Source organism: Salvelinus fontinalis, chromosome 18 (assembly GCF_029448725.1).
Source record: "Salvelinus fontinalis isolate EN_2023a chromosome 18, ASM2944872v1, whole genome shotgun sequence".
Taxonomy (NCBI): Eukaryota; Metazoa; Chordata; class Actinopteri; order Salmoniformes; family Salmonidae; genus Salvelinus; species Salvelinus fontinalis.
Window position 1 is genome coordinate 19064567 of NC_074682.1, and position 17642 is coordinate 19082208.

Consider the following 17642-nt stretch of genomic DNA (forward strand, 5'->3'; position numbering starts at 1 on the left):
TAGGAATAAAGTGACTAGGCAACAGGATAGATAATAAACAGAAGCAGCAGTGTATGTGTCACGTTCCTGACCTATTTCTGTTAGTTTGTTGTATGTGTTAGTTGGTCAGGACGTGAGTTTGGGTGGGCATTCTATGTTTTCTGTTTCTATGTTGGTTTATGGGTTGCCTGGTATGGCTCTTAATTAGAGGCAGGTGTTTGGCGTTCCTCTAATTAAGAGTCATATTTAGGTAGGTTGTTTCACCGTGTTCGTTGTGGGTGGTTGTCTCCTGTGTCAGTGTTTGTCGCACCATACGGGACTGTTTCGGTTTGTTTGTTCATCGTTGATTTATGTGTAGGCTTTTTTCCCTGTTCGTGCGTTCTCGTGTGTTATGTGAGTCCGTCGTCCAGATCTGTCTACACCGTTTGTTGTTTTGTTAGTTTATTAGTCAAGTTCGTGTTTTCGTGTTTTTTCTTAAATAAATCATGTCTTCAACATCCGCTGCATTTTGGTTCCCTCACTACTCCTCCTTTTCGGTTGAAGAGGAGGAGGACCACCGTTACAGTATGTGATGAATCACAAAAAGTGTGTGCAAAAAGGGTCAATGCAGATAGTCTGGGTAGCTATTTGGTTAACTATTTAACTAACTATTTAGCAGTCTTATGGCTTGGGCGTAGAAGCTGTTCAGGGTCCTGTTGGTTCCAGACTTGGTGCATCGGTACTGTTTGCCGTGCAGTAGCAGAGAGAACAGTCTATGACTTAGGTGGCTGGAGTCTTTGACAATTCTTAGGGCCTTCCTCTGACATCGCCTGGTATAGAGGTCCTGGTTGGCAGGTAGCTCAGCCACACTGATTTACTGGGCCATACGCACTACCCTCTGTAGCGCCTTGCGTTCGGATGCCAAGCAGTTGCCATACCAAGTGGTAATGCAGCCAGTCAAGATGCTCTCAATGGTGCAGCTGTATAACTTGTTGAGGATCTGAGGGCCCATGTTTGGCTCCTCCTTATAGGCTTTTTTTCTGAGCCCACCACGGCATTTCCTATGAGGCTATTGTTTAAGGTGTGCACCTGCAAACCATGTTAACGGTTATAATGGTCATGTGTGTTGAACGTACCAAAGAAATTAGCTGTAACGTCCCATCTGCTAACATTTATCACTATGTACTCTGGGAGGAGACCAGGAATCTAGTGTTGTGGTGCACTGATTGCAGTGGTGACACACTGATCAAACCAAGGGAGTGTTTAAGCAGTGCTTAGTGGCATCTATGTTACACGTTCAACTATTATAGCCCTGGTTGGTGTTGTAACAAGGATATTTAGACTAGTTTTAATCTCAGGAACATGACAGCCTGGTGAAAACGTATTTCTTCATGTCCTAAGCTGACAGAGCTGAGCTGACAGAGCCTTCCAGGTAAGTTGAGAGGAGACATTTAGAGGAACTCAATGACTTTCAATTCTAAATGTAATGATCCCAGCAAATCTTAATTTGTAAAGACACAGTGAATGAGGTAGATTCAGTAGAAGGCTAGATGTGGAGTAGAACCCTTAGATCTCAGTGTCTATACAAAGGAGAGCATGTAGGCTAATGTCAGGAGGAAGATGTATCCTAACAAAGCCATCAGTAAACAGTAAGCGATGCCTTTATAATGACTTTATACATCAAATGATTCAATGTCTCATGGTTTATCAAGCTGTACTTCCTTGTTAGGTTAGATTACTCATTGGTTATTACTGCATTGTCAGAACTAGAAGCACAAGCATTTCGCTACACTCGCATTAACATCTGCTAACCATGTGTATGTGACAAATAAAATATGATTTGATTTGATTCATGGTTTACAGTTAAAGAACATCTCCACCACTGCCAGCAATCATTATTGAAGATGTTTAACTCAAGTAATTTCAGTGATACCACAATCATACTGTAGGCCTAAGTGAATTCTGTATGTATGTCACAGAAACGGGAGTGGCTTGTTTAAAAGGGCGTGCTCCAGTAATGTACCTTTCACTAATCCCGCCCCCCACATCAGCAGTCTGTGGTGTGTGCAGTGTAGCCCACCACAGTTGTCTCTCCGACCCTTCTCTCTGCAGTAAGCATGTTCGCCAGGGTATCTGCGAACCGTTCACGACCCAACGCACGTAACCGGTGAGAAACCCCCCACCGAAGAGTCAAGGATAATCGATTTGGATGTGGCGCGCACTTGAAAGTTTGAATACGGTGGTAAGCCCGAGTGACCGGAGCACCGGCAGTGAAGGAGGAATACTATATTCGGGGTGGCGCTCTCTACTTAACGTGGACAATCATGCATATGCTGTTTTGGGGACTAGGGTTTTTGCTATTTCTCCCTGACTTTTTGAATGTAGTGTCATCCACGGGGAGATCGCTATTGAGTTCAAGAAAAGGTAACGTATTTCGACTTGACACAAAAAAAATGACCCTGTGATGTGTTATGTTGTAGGCTAACCGGCAGACAGAGAATGAATGACTTTTTTCCGAATCAGCAAAGCACATGACTTGGAATGCATTTATAATGGTCTTATGTTTCTTGAATGACTTCATTTCACAGAGGCAAACGTAATTAACTCAAATAACATTATTATTGTTGTTATTGTTATTATAAGCCTATTATTAGCCAATTAACATTGCTAATTCTATACACGTTATACCATGGGTTTCTTCTCCAGCTAAAATTTCCGAGCAGCTTGGCGCATATGAGATTGTAACTCCGGAGCGAGTGAATGAAGCCGGTGACAACTTTCCCACGAGCGTGCACTTCAAAAGGAAAAAGCGTAGTGTGGAGGATAGCCCAGGCAACTCCTCTGATCAATGGGCCTTGCCTTCAATCCATTACAAAATATCTGCGTTTGGACAGAACTATCACCTCAACCTGACACTCGAGTCAGGATTTATCGCTCCGCTATACACTGTGACAGTACTTGGAGCACCTATAGTTAACATAACGGATTTCACCCCGGAGGAGACGGAGGAGGATACGGAGTATCAACACTGCTTCTATAAAGGACATGTGAATGCTCAAACGGAGAACACCGCAGTCATCAGTCTCTGCTCTGGATTGGTGAGTCCAAGCACTTTGAGTAGCCCTCCCTTGATATAGTGTGATACAATGTTTCTCTGCACTATGATAGGCGCACCTGTTATCTGACTAGATATGAAACTGTAATACTATGACAACATGAGAACATAAGGGGAACCTTACCCTGGAGTGTATTTCTACCTCTGCACAAAACGCGCTTTTCCAGCCTTGTGCGTTTGTGTTCAACTTAAAAGTGGTTTGACTGTTAGTGAGATAATGCCATTTATGTTAACTCTTTTATCCCTGACCATTTCACATGTAAATGAGCTGCTCACATAAATAACTTTGAGCCTAGTAGTCCCATTCTGCTCCTCAACTTCAGCCATCATACTCTGCATGCAGTGTCATGTACGCTTCTCCGGTAACCGGTGACGTTCTACGTTACGCACATCAGTGCAGAGGGAGCGCCAGTGGTGCTGACGTCATCGCGATTGAGTCTCAGACAGGAACATAATCCCCATGCATGCATGAAGTTGTGTTGAGTTGAAATTCACTAGGGATTCTTATAGATTGTAATAATAACAGTTAAATTCCCAATGTGAATATTATTGAGGTCATCACAAATGAAACAAATGGGATTTGCCTGCACCATAAGCCTTGTAGGCTTGGAGGTCAGTTGACATTAAAATAAGTTAATGTTGGTCTATTGGTGTGGTCCAAGACAATAAAATGCACTATTAGAAAGTTACAATGATTCACGTATGTATAGGCTATTCATTCATATACATCTAAAGACTGTTACTTGCTCTGGACCTATTCACAGGGAAACAGTTGGAAGCAGGTATATGACCACTGATACATGATGAATTATATCCACTCAGGGAGCCAGGCCCACCCAATCAGATTGAGAAAAAAACATTGTTTTTTTAATGCTCTTTACTTGTCAGTGTTCCAAACGGGACATTATTTGTCTTTTTACCTAAACATGCAAACACCATCAGATATACTGTAATTCTGTACTGTAATTCATAGCAAGCGTTGCACTGGGTTAGTCAGATTTGATTAAATATAACAGAACAGATTAACTGGAATTACATTCACTCTCATGGGATGGGTTGCCAGAAGAACTAACTGAAAGCCACAACCCCAATAAGCCACCAATATGACTGCATTGAGGCATATGCCACTGTGCTTCAATGGCTATAAGCACCAACATGAGAGCTTGGGACTATAAGGTTCAATCTGCAAAAATATTATTCTGAGGTAATTGTCTTCAACCTTTTACTGCAGTGGGATAAATCAAGGTCACACAGAGTGATTATTGGTATTCTTAAACAAATCTACTATACAAAAGTGTACACCGCACACACATGGTTATGGGCTTAACAAAATGAAGACACCTGTACCCATGTCAGATATAGAGTTGACATTATTCAATTTTGAGTTTGCATCCCAATATTACACTTTATTTACATCACAGACGACTGAAATATAACAAAACTATTTGACATAGTTATAACACTGGATTTGTCATTTTTTAAATGTATTTTAATTGATTAATGATGAAATGTTTATAACATTCTACCCATGAGGACAAACAGGGTGCTTTTGGTCAATGACTGCAGCAAAGGGCTACAGCTCCGAACTCTAATTGGTTTGATTGGTGTCAGCTATTTTTATTTTGCATTCTTTTGAACTTAACAACATGAATTGAGGTATTTAGATTACTATATAGGAAGAACATTGAACTGAACAAGGCTACGTCAATGACTCAATTTGGACATGAAATGCAGATAGAACCTTATAGTCCCAAGCTCTCGCCATGCCACTGCCTACTTAATTTGTTCATTTAGCAAAAAAGACAGCTCATCATTCAGTGCCTTTATCACAGTCAACACTAGGCTTGGGCGATATTCCAATTGTCATCTCTTCATACTGACCTGGTGCCATACCGGGATTTTCGGTTATACCGGTACTACACACAAAGGGAGCTGTTTTCAAACCTCACTAAACCTTTGTAATCTGAAGGTTAGCAATGCTAACAAGTACATGTTGAATACCATTGAGAACTCTAAATGCTAACGAGTGTATTGCTAACATTTTTATACAGTCTCTGACCTAAACTATTTTCAGGACAGACATCCCAGCTCATAAAGTTATACAAGTAACTCAAAAATGCTACTCAGTTTTCTGCTTGTACAAAACAATATTAGACAGCAAGGTTCTTGATCCATGACGGGATTCCCTGTTGTTACCGGCCAATGAAGCTTGATTTTGGAAGAAGCTTACCACTTAGCCATATAGCTAACGAGCTACTAAATTATTAAACCAAATGTACAACTGCAGAGCATTTAGCACATTTTAGGAGGTACCCCTGCACATTGACTCGGTACCGGCACCCCCTGTATATAGCCTTGTTATTGTTATTTTATTGTGTTACTTTTAATTTGAAAAAATACTTTCTTTTATTTAGTGAATATTTTCTTAACTCTATTTCTTGAACTGCATTGTTGGTTAAGGCCTTGTAGTAAGAATTTCACGGTAAGGTCTACACCTGTTGTATTTGGCGCATGTGACAAATAAAATTTCATTTGGAATAGTTTTAAGATGTCTAGCTGGCAAACATTTAGTTGTCTTCTTCTTCGGTGGGGTTTAATGGCAGTTGGCATCCAATATGTTGCAATACCGCACCCAACTGGACTATAGTATGAATCCATTATACCTTGTGATCCAAAATGGAAAAAGGGGAAAATAGACAACCTTCCAACTAACCCTCCACTCATTTAAAAACCCACTACCCCATTCTACTACTCTGACCCTATCTGCTCCTGCACCATGCCAACTAACCCTCCACTCATTTAAAAACCCACTACCCCATTCTACTACTCTGACCCTATCTGCTCCTGCACCATGCCAACTAACCCTCCACTCATTTAAAAACCCACTACCCCATTCTACTACTCTGACCCTATCTGCTCCTGCACCATGCCAACAGCCTGGGAGGACGAGACACCACCACTCAACACACCCTGCAACTCTTCTGAAGTCAAATGTTGTACTTTTCTGCAGCTGCCACTACAACATATATTTTCTGTGATTTACGTTCCATTTCTGCAGTACAGTTAATAACCATTGCTATGAACGCTAAGAAGCCAACCTTACTGAAGCATATGTCACACCTTTCAGTATCCCTCACCCTTAACCCATCCTTCTCTACTTTCTTCAATGCCTCAGCATATGACACTTTCTGCACTACTCTGACTCTTGCCACCTCAACCTGCCTTTCTCGCACCGGACAATCCCGATCTCCAGTAACATGAGCACCCCTACAGTTGACACACACAACTTTATCCAACATTTAGTTGTGAATTCCATACTGTAACTAGATCACCTGGCACGTGCTGCACAACAGTGAGTGACTCACAAGGCTTTGGTTTCGCATCGTTGTGTGCTTGTAAACAAACACCACGTGACTGGGTACTACCGGTAAACTTCATAATGAAAAATTACGTGGCAGGTGAAATTAAGGATGCAATCTTCTTTATCTCCTAACATATTGCACAAGACTGCAGGTATTTACTTCAAAATTATCTACAAGTATTCAAATAATAATAAAAAAAGACTTCAAAGAAATTGTTTCAATGGTATTGACGGTACTAAAAAAAACATCCCATGGCTATTTCCAAATACCCCGGCAAACGGTATATATCGTATACCGCCCAAGCCTAGTCAACACACCTCTATTTTAGCTTTAATTAGCTTAAATAAATGCTAAATGTGTAGAATAGCATGAGATGAGCTATTATACAAATTTAGCACACAAAAAAATTATTGTTCTAAATAGTACCAGATAGGGGTTATTTGGGTTGTAACCATAGCGGAACCTTTTTTGGTCTATATAGAACCTTTTGTTGAAGATTCAATAAAGAAACATGCTCATAAGGTTCTAAATGGAACCGTTATGGTGCCATTAAAAAAGGTTCTATATAGCACCAAAAAAAGGTTCCGCTATGGTTACAACACTGTTTGGGGCTATATAGAACCATTTTTTTCTGGTTCTTTATATAACCTTTATGGAGAATGGTTCTATAAAGAACCTTTCTGAATCTGAAGGTTCTTTGGAAATCCTTTTGAAGAACCATACAGGGTTCTTTATTCTGGTCAGCCATATTATACTGTTAAAATTCCATAGGTGTTATTATTGTGCTAATTGACAAGTTGAATAAAGTGAGCCACCTCTGGTAGAGCTGGTGGTATCTGAGAAGAGAATTGAGAAACAATTCATTGATTTAGTCAACTGTTCTCAATTGGCACACGGCCATACAGAAGTCTTTCACAAGACACTGTCACTGGCCATAGTCAATTATAACATGTATTGGCATAACACAACACATTAGATAAACTGGAATGACACTCTCACTCATGGTAGCACAAAATGTTGCTGCCCCCCCCCCCCCCCCCAAAAAAAAACGAACTTCCTGCACTTTGCCATGGGGACCTGTGCAGTTCTATAGCTAGTCACATGCTATTCTACACATTTTGCCATGAGGCTGAGAATTTTTTGTTTTTCATTTCAATTCCACTTTGCATTTTAATATTAGATGAGTCATCCTCCATAATATTACGAGTGGCTACCACACCTAAATCAATAGTTGGTGTTGTCATTATATCTTGTGTGCATTTGAACACAATTGTGAATGTTCCCAATAGTCATTACATTTTGCATACAGCAGACCTAAATTATATTTGTGAGATTCCCTTTTCACTACTTTGAGGTGGTTTCAGTCTTTTCATCATACATAAACAATGAAATATGTTATTTATTAGGCTTACTGTGGGCCACCCTATTGGTCTGTAGCATTGCGCAGTGCAGCATTGTCTAATTCAATCTAGATTAGAAATAAGTGCTGTTTCCACGTTGCCTAGTTTGCCACTTCACATGTCTGGTGTGTCTTTGACCTCCAAGTTAACTAGTAGCACTGCCTGTGCTTTATGAAATGTAACAAGGCTTCCATCGAGTCTGCAAACTGTGCCAAGAAACAAACAATAAGACTCACATTGTTTTCTGATAGGCATCATAGGCCTCATTCTTCTACTTTTTCCTCTCTTTTTCAGGGACCATTTTACTAATATGCATGCAAATACATGTATTTCACCACATCATCATAAAATGAATAGCTGTGAATCAAAGCCAGTGGGGGCTCTGACAAGGACCATTTCCACTCCTCTGTGGAGTGTGTCCATGCAGTACGCTCCAATGTTACTGCACTTATTTCAAACCATTCTGATTCCTCCTTTTTTCTCCCCCTCAGCTTGGCACTTTCAGGTCACCGGAAGGGGAATATTTTGTGGAGCCCCTTCACAGCTACAATGGAGAACTCTATGAAGAAGAACACACCAAACCTCATATTGTGTACAGAAAGAAAGCCTCTGTGAATGAGGCAGCCGTGGAGGACACTGCTTGTGACACATCAGGTACATTGAAATTATAAGAGTAGAGGTGCAATGGACATGTTCGGTGAGTGTTTTTGGTGTGTTATAGAGTTTCTCAGGAGGATTTTGGATGCGCGCACACACACACACACACACACACACACACACACACACACACACACACACACATAGATAGATAGATAGATAGAGTGAGAAAAAGAGAGAGAGCGCTACAACTAGCTGAGTCAGTTCCATTGAGTCAACTGACAGACTTTCACCTGGTGTCTTCCTCTTGGTGCTCCTGCACTCTGATGGCTCTGAGAGGAGAGAGAATGGGATTCCCTGTGAGAGCTGCGACGTGTGGAAACAAATGTGTGTGTGTGTTAGTATGTGTGTGTGTCTCAGCCTCCCTGATAAACCCCCCCTCGTTACCCGGCCTTTAACGAGTTCCAACAGACATAAGCAAGGAAGGATAATCATTGTCTGTCCTATACAGTATTATATCCTAAAACTTCAGTATATGATTTGCATTAGGAACTTAGTCAATTTATAGTAATTTTACTATTACAGGCATAACCACACTACTGTGATGTCATGTTTAGACTTTGATGTGAAGCAGTGGCGTAATTTGGCTCATAAAAAACAGTAAGAACTATTTGAAAGTTGTACATTTTTGTTGTAAGACAGATAGAGTATAACAGATTATGAGTGGTTCTTCAGTGACTGACATATCTGATAGACAGCGTAACTGTATGGATTCACTCATATGATCCCACCATCATTTAGTCAAACAAATTGTGGCACAGCAACCTCACATGAACAACTGATTGCAGAGAGTGGTATCCAGATGGAATGCCCACTACAATGCATTATGGGCAAAAGGTCAGAGGTTATTCATGTTTCCAAGAGAAAGGGGCAGGATATGGATGCATCTCACCTCTAATTTCCCAAGCAAGTTCTACTGTAACTAGATGCTTTTTCAGCTCAGGCACAGGAAAATAATTTTGGAAGTTCTTCCTAGTATCGCCAAATCTCAGTTTATTGCCACAAGTTCCTGTTGACTCTGGCACTTCCTGTGGTCCTTTGGTAAGAAAACACGATGGGCCCAGTACCATGAAGACACTGTGTATATTGTATTGTATGATAGTGATGCCAACTTCAAACATTTAACTATTCATTACTATGAAAATAAAGCTGAATGATATTGATTTGAGTAAAACGCAAGACATGTCACTGCACATAATTGTTTTTCTTCACATCTGGGAAGGGCCTTTGTGTGTGTGTGTGTGTGTGTGTGTGGGGGGGGGGGGGGGGGGGGGGGGGCTTTGTGTGTGTGTGTGTGTGTGTGTGTGTGTGTGTGTGTGTGTGTGTGTGTGTGTGTAGTGTGTACAGCAAAGGATTTGAAGTTGAAATGGCAGGGACGTGTATGATTGTGATGATTAGGAGCTGAGGATGAGTGTTTGGGTTCCTGTGAGAGGAAAGTGGTGTTTGATAACTCCTCGGTCCTGAGAACCCCCTGAGTGTGTGTTTGCTTGTGTGTGTTACATTTCAGATTGTATGACCTGTAAAATGAATATCAAGTCTTAGAAATACATTTGAGTATGTTTTTTAACCAGTGGGGATGAATATAAGACATTGTGTTGGCTTTTACAAAGGCCCTTTGTAGCTCTGGATTTTCAATAAAGGAATATGTTAAATTCTGATAAGAATCATGGTGAACAGAAACAGTTCAACCGTTGTGCTGGAGACAGAGTCATTTTTCTATGACTGGTGTTGCATTGCAATTGGTGTAGATTTAGTGATCTTCTAAGAAAACAAGAGTGAAGAGGTACTGGTGCTACTCCATTGAGTTAGTGGTCATCTCAAGATTAAAATCCGACTCAGAAGTCACCCTCCAACCCCTGAAAAACAAAAAGTCATTGTAGTCTGGCATCCAGTCCATGACACTCCTCCTTAATATGTTGGGGCTTTGCTCCATCTTTGGTGTGTGGCAGAGTGCCAGGCTTACCTAAAGTGAACCCTCCCCCCACCCCCCCCTCTCTTCTCCTCTTCACTCCTTCTCTCTCCAGGCCCTTGGACCTCAACTCATTCATTTTGACTCATTCCTTCAGCAATAATATTTAAAGAAGTGCAGCAGCATATTTACTTTGGAAGCATTCACAAGCATTCTCTAGTAGTAAAAACAGGGCTTTCAAGGAAGCGAGTGAGAGTGGATTGTATGATAAATTCAATAGCCTGTGATCCCAGCTTGCAGTATAAGCTTGTGGTTCATATTGTGTGTATTATATTCATTGGACCATCTCTTTTCCAGGACATAAAGACAGACACAAGAGGAACAGCGACAAGGTGAAGAGACGTCCGCTGTCCAGCAGTAGCAGCAGCATGCTGGACGACCTGGACAGCCTGTCTGCAGGCCTGACTGCCGATCCCTTCTCCAGAAAAGAGAGAGAGAGCGGCAGACGGCCGGCTAATGACAGCAGCGGCGACTCAGGACCTCACAGGAGATCAAAGCGCTTCCTCTCCTATCCCCGCTTTGTAGAAGTCATGGTGGTGGCAGATAGCAAGATGGTGGAACATCACGGGAGCAACCTTCAGCACTACATACTCACATTAATGTCTATCGTAAGTTCTGCTCAGTTAAGCGACCGTAAGCGAGCCAGTCAGCTTCTTTGATTGTAGGGGAGGCGGGATATCTTATTTTCTGTCCCGGGACATTGGCAGGCAGGCAGAGGGCTCAGAGAGAAAGGGCAGCCCAGGGAAGGAGTAAACAAAATGTTCAAACGGTCAGGAGAGGGGCAGCATGAGGTGGATCTGTCTGAGAGCTTTGATGAATGTGTAAAAATAATCTCAGGTATGTTGCATAGATGGCATCCTCCTGTCCACTTCAATAAATGCTTCTTCCGGCGTTTGTGGCTCAGCGCCTACGGGGTAGCTAAACTAGCCTTTATTTTGATCCTGGCCGTCTGCATTCTCTACAAGATCTGACTGCAGCCATAATCAACCTCTCAAATAGGACTATGAGTCCAGGTTTTTCTTCCCTTAAAACTGCATGTTGATTTAGAATATCTGAACCACTGATTGCGTAGACTCCTAAGGGGTTTATGTATTCTGGAGACTGAAATGTATTGATAAAAAAACAGTGTCTATAATCTTTCCCTTCAGGTGTCTTCCATCTACAAGGATCCCAGCATCGGAAATCTGATTAACGTTGTGATTGTGAAGTTAGTCATAATCAACAATGAGCTGGTGAGATCACAGCTCTAAAGCACTGCAGTCATTCATCAGTTCCAGCAGCACATCACAGTACTGTAAACATCTTCCTTTTACTCTCTGCTGTAGGATGGCCCAACCATTTCCTTCAATGCACAGACCACTTTAAAGAACTTCTGTATCTGGCAACAGAGGCAAAATCACCAAGATGAGAATCATCACTCCCACCACGACACAGCCATTCTCATCACCAGGTACACTGTCACTGTTACCACGACACAGCCATTCTCATCACCAGGTACACTGTCACTGTTATCACGACACAACATTCTCATCACCAGGTACACTGTCACTGTTACCACGACACAGCCATTCTCATCACCAGGTACACTGTCACTGTTATCACGACACAACATTCTCATCACCATCTCTTGGTGTAACGGCTAAAGTGTTGTGTTGACAGTCGCTGGGCCTAGTTTCGAGCCCTGGTTGGGGGTACCCCATGAATTCGCCTGCAATATGTTGTCTTTTGTTGATACAAACGAGTACACTAGTTGACATAGGGCATCTCTGGTATCACAGTTCTGGGGTGTGAAACCAGTGACATAACTTCCATCTGTGTGATCTTCACAGGCAGGACATCTGCCGAGCGCGGGACAAGTGTGACACTTTAGGTAAGAGGACCTCTAAGGACACATGCAATAGACTGTACAACATAACGTTTGATTGATGACAGTTTCACAACCATATTGATGTACTTCTAATGATTCTGCTTTTGATAGTGCTGATGACAATATAATGATGATGATGATAATGGTGATACTCTTGGTTTGCAGGGCTTGCAGAGCTGGGCACTGTGTGTGATCCATACAGAAGCTGCAGTATTAGTGAGGACAATGGACTCAGCACTGCGTTCACTATCGCCCATGAACTGGGCCATGTGTGAGTACGGCATGCTGTTTATTCTTTGATTGATTTCATGTCATTACAATTTTAAAGCTGTATTTGTGTGTCATGCAATCTCAGACAGGTGTCTTATGTGGCCCTGGTTTTCCTCTTAAAATGTCTCCAAGCTTCAAGACCTAAGTCTGCATGTGCAACGTCCCAAGTCAGCATGCACCAGCCAGCCTTCATCCAGCTTGGCAATACAACCCCAGGCCGCTACATTGGAGACTGTTACAGACTTTAACAACCCTCGTGTCTTAGTCAAATAATATTTTTTTGCAACACACACAAAAGGTGGGATTGTTGAATTCCATTCTTATTGGCATCAAGCGGTGTCAAGTCTGCTTAGCGACAAAGCTTGGTGGAATACAGTACCTACCTGTCATACTGTACCGTAGAGAGGTACCATACGCTACAGTACAGTACCATAGGAAAGAGGTACCATACTATATAATACCTATCCCCTGTGACCCTACTCTACCAGACACTGGCCCCTGCACAGACCTGCTACTAATGTTAACCCCAGCCTGCCCAGTCATTTAACCCTGTGTGTTACCAGTCTGCTGCTTAAAGGATGATGCTTTATTTACCACAGTCAAACAAATCTCCCAAAACTGGTCCTTTAGTGCTTAGTTTAGCAATCAGCCTAACATGTAGGTCTATTGATGGTGGGTTAGACCTGTGTGTTGTGGTGAATATATGTTCTCACTTGTGGTTTGGCCTCCTGGCAGATTCAACATGCCCCATGATGACAGCAACAAGTGCAAAGAGGAGGGGGTTAAAATACAGCAGCATGTGATGGCGCCCACACTCAACTACTACACTAACCCCTGGATGTGGTCCAAGTGTAGCAGGAAATACATCACAGAGTTCCTTGAGTATGTAACGGCCATTGTTTTCTATTTTAGACATACATGTCATTATGGAAAGTGTTATTGTCGTTAACGTTAGTAGCACCACACAGCAGTAAGGGTTAAATGACCAGTCAGCTATTCAATCGAAACTGGTATCTGGACATCTCTGGGTTAAAGGAAAACAACATGACTTCTGCGTTGTTACTGTATATTTGGAATGTTTATTACTTTTGTATATAGTTTTTGATTGAATAGAGTTCCAGCTCTTGTTTTCATAGCAATAGCCTTGTAGTAGGTACAGTAGGGGTTCTGTTATTTACAGGATACTACCTCTCCCTCTGTACTGAGTGTGTTTTCATAGCAATAGCCTTGTAGTAGGTACAGTAGGGGTTCTGTTATTTACAGGATACTACCTCTCCCTCTGTACTGAGTGTGTTTCCTGTCTGTTTGTGTCTTTGTTTTTTTTCCTTTTTTCTTTAAGTCATTTTATTTTTATTTCTTAATAGCACAGGGTATGGCGAGTGCTTACTTGATGAGCCCATTTCTAGGCCATACAGTCTGTCGCAGCAGCTGCCTGGACGGATATACAATGTCAATAAACAATGTGAATTGATATTTGGGCCGGGGACACAGGTGTGCCCATATATGGTAAGAGAATGGATCACACAGTATTCAAATGACAGTTCACTGTCTAGTCCTACATTATTATAGTCTATGGTTCTAGACATTCTATACTAGAGTCACCTTATTCTGTCAGTTGGCTATCTCTCAGCTAGGCCTTCTGTACAGTATGTGTTAAAGCATTTGTTTACACGCTACTCCTCCTGTGATTGAATGTGCCCTTTAAACCGCTGGGCTTGATGTTTGTCAGGGCTTAGCTCCAGGCTTTGTTTAAAGGGCACACGCCTTGTAAGACATGGAAGAGTATATAGCACTGTGTGTGTGTTTGTGGATGGGGCTCAGGCAAGGGAATGGTAACTGTGTGTGTTTGTGGATGGGGCTCAGGCAAGGGAATGGTAACTGTGTGTGTTTGTGGATGGGGCTCAGGCAAGGGATGGTATGGTAACTGTGTGTGTGTGTGTGTGTGTGTGTGTGTGTGTGTGTGTGTGTGTGTGTGTGTGTGTGTGTGTGTGTGTGTGTGTGTGTGTGTGTGTGTGTGTGTGTGTGTGTGTGTGTGTGTGTGTGTGTGTGTGTGTGTGTGTGTGTGTGTGTGTGTGTGTGTGTGTGTGTGTGTGTGTGTGTGTGCGTGTGCGTGTGTGTGCGTGTGTGAATGTTCTATAGGTCCAGTGCCGCAGACTGTGGTGCACCAGCCCAGAGGGGGCCCAGAGGGGCTGCAGGACCCAACACATGCCTTGGGCCGACGGGACCGAGTGCTCTCCAGGAAAGGCAAGTATCAGAGAGATGTACCGCAAGATGAAAGGATCTGAGAGGGAAGGAAATGGACAGATGGGGATAAATAGAAAGGGTGAGATGAAGAGAAAGATAGAGTGAGACTAGCACCAGATACTTATGTAGTGTGTACACAGAGAGAGAGAGAGAGAGTGAGACTAGCACCAGATATTTATGTAGTGTGTACACAGAGAGAGAGAGAGAGAGAGTGAGACTAGCACCAGATATTTATGTAGTGTGTACACAGAGAGAGAGAGAGAGTGAGACTAGCACCAGATACTTATGTAGTGTGTACACAGAGAGAGAGAGAGACTAAAATAGTTTCATACACATCTGTGCATGAACACACAAGCACATTCACATATACCCCAAGCCAGCTTTATCACCATGCTGGAGCGTACTGGAACATTCAATGTTATGAACTGTCAAAATACACCCCATAAATAGCCACAAAGGAAACTTAGATTTTAACTTTCTTTGTTCCTGCTGCTCTTTAAATGACTCACAACTATAAAATGTATTTTTTCAAAAGCCCAAATGACAAAAGAAAACAACAAGATCATAGAAACCTGCCAAGAAATCAATTCACCAATGAAGACTCGATATAAACTCGTAGTTGAACATGAGTGGGACATACGTGGCAGTTTCTCCAAATTCCTCCATTTGTTTAAACATGGATTTGTTTGCTTCAGAGACTGTATTATTATTAGGCAATAATAGGCTTATGGTGGAGCTGTGAATGGAGGCTTGTGGAGATTTCCCTCTCCATTACTGCTTTAGTGTAGCTTCTAATTAGGCCCTGTACCAAACCCTTCACTTCCTGCCTGTCTGTCTTACATAAAAGGGCTGCGGGGCGGCCGGGCCGGGCTGCTGAGGTCCCATAGCACACATGTTCAGAGCCTGCTCTGTTTACACATTGTATTCCTGCACACAAACCAACCTCATGCCAAGCCTATGGCTATGCCATGCTCAGCACCGAGGTTGCCGTTGTTTAAAATGCTGTCGTTGTCACCAAGGGAAATGGACTGTCCGCTATAAACTGAAACATATCTTCCCCTTTGTGTTCACTTCCTCTCAAACAGGCACATTTGTAATGGGTGTCTTTTTGGGTTCTGTCTTTTTCCGGTCGTCTTGTCATTTTTCGCAGATTAACATCAAAGGAGGTTGTAAAGTGCTTTCAGGATGATGTGTTGCCAGTGTGCAGACTAAGGTTTCCTATTATCATGCTCTTCCTCCCTCTCTCTCTCTCTCATTCTCTCTGTCTCTTTCTTTCTCTCCACAGCACTGTAAACATGGCCAGTGCATTCCCAAGGAGCACGACGCCACCTCCGTGGACGGGGCGTGGGGAGGCTGGTCTCCGTTTGGCTCCTGCTCGCGGACGTGTGGCGGGGGCATCAAGATTGCCGTGCGCGAGTGCAATCAACCTGTGTAAGCACAGTCTTTGTAGTCATGCACATCTACTGGACTGTGTCTCCCTATGAGCTGCAGTGGTCAATGTACCATAACATCAAACCTCCTTAAATGAATTCTTTCCAGAGCAATTCTAAAGTACAGTCACAGCAGATTTGACGCTGTATCTATCTACCACCTTCCTCCAGGCCTAAGAACGGGGGGAAGTACTGTGTGGGGCGCAGGATGAAGTTCCGCTCGTGTAACTCAGAGCCCTGCTCCAAGCAGAAGAAAGACTTCAGAGAGGAGCAGTGTGCTGCCTTTGATGGCCGGCACTTCAACATCAACGGTCTACCTCCTAACGTGCGCTGGGTACCCAAGTACAGCGGGAGTAAGAACATCTCTCTCTTTACGCCTTCTTGGTTTTGCATCTTACTAACACAGAGAAAAATTCACTGGACTCTTAGGCCTTTAGAATGGGTGCCATTGTAAGCTAACGAAGATTTCCTGTAGATGTGCACAAAGCATTCGGAGTGCTCGGTGAATCGATGCGATATAGCATGAGGAGTTATGTGAACTTGTTGGAACATCCAAATGGTTGAATTTTCAATAGCCCCTTTAATGAGGTCAGTGGACTGTTTTCACCATTCCATCTTCCTCTTCTGTCCTGTAGTTCAGATGAAGGATCGCTGTAAGCTGTTCTGCAGGGTGGCTGGCAGCACCGCCTACTACCAGCTTAGGGACAGGGTCATCGACGGCACGCCATGTGGCCCCGACACCAACGACATCTGTGTGCAGGGCCTGTGCAGGGTGAGACTGACACACAGACTTTTACTACCTCAGCCTGACAGTTAACCTAATATGCCATTCGTAACAGTCATAAGAGCTGTTATACCAGCTGTCATGATGGCATTCTTTTTAAAATGAGGAGAATATTATTCACGGTTTTTCATTTTACTGTTCTCTTGAGCTAAAGTCCATCTTCCCTATTACAGGCAACAGACTAAAACCAATTATACCAGAATAGAGTTTCACTGTGGTGCTATTTACAATAGAGAATTCCTGTCAGGTGTGTTACAGTTACAGGATTTCATAAGAAATTCCACTACTTTAATGACACTTCTTTCCCCCCTGCTTTTTTCTCCTCCGCTTCCTTCTCCTCATTTTCCTTCTCTCCTTTCTCCTCCTCATCCCTGTGCAGCAAGCGGGATGTGACCATGTGTTGAATTCCAAGGCGAGGAGAGATAAGTGTGGTGTGTGTGGCGGTGACAACTCCTCGTGCAAGACCGTGGCAGGCACCTTCAACATGGTGCGCTACGGTGAGCCAAACTGTGTGTTATCCCAATGACTGAAAAGTGTCATTGAAACCTTTTCACTATCCCATTATATACTGACCGCTGACCTTGTC

The 17642-nt window shown here is 42.8% G+C and overlaps 1 protein-coding gene across 1 annotated transcript in view; it reads left to right on the forward strand.

The window, feature by feature from the left end:
• The first annotated feature begins 2023 nt into the window (after positions 1-2023).
• Positions 2024-17642, forward strand: part of LOC129815114 (A disintegrin and metalloproteinase with thrombospondin motifs 9-like) — a 67346-nt gene continuing 51727 nt past the window's right edge. The window contains exons 1-15 of the mRNA XM_055868491.1: positions 2024-2382; positions 2665-3056; positions 8327-8489; positions 10759-11069; positions 11610-11693; positions 11787-11911; positions 12291-12331; positions 12494-12599; positions 13334-13480; positions 13963-14104; positions 14738-14842; positions 16128-16273; positions 16444-16625; positions 16908-17044; positions 17436-17553. Coding sequence (XP_055724466.1) covers positions 2283-2382; positions 2665-3056; positions 8327-8489; positions 10759-11069; positions 11610-11693; positions 11787-11911; positions 12291-12331; positions 12494-12599; positions 13334-13480; positions 13963-14104; positions 14738-14842; positions 16128-16273; positions 16444-16625; positions 16908-17044; positions 17436-17553 — 2299 coding nt within the window. The 5' untranslated portion in view covers positions 2024-2282. The remainder of the gene's footprint in view (positions 2383-2664; positions 3057-8326; positions 8490-10758; positions 11070-11609; positions 11694-11786; positions 11912-12290; positions 12332-12493; positions 12600-13333; positions 13481-13962; positions 14105-14737; positions 14843-16127; positions 16274-16443; positions 16626-16907; positions 17045-17435; positions 17554-17642) is intronic.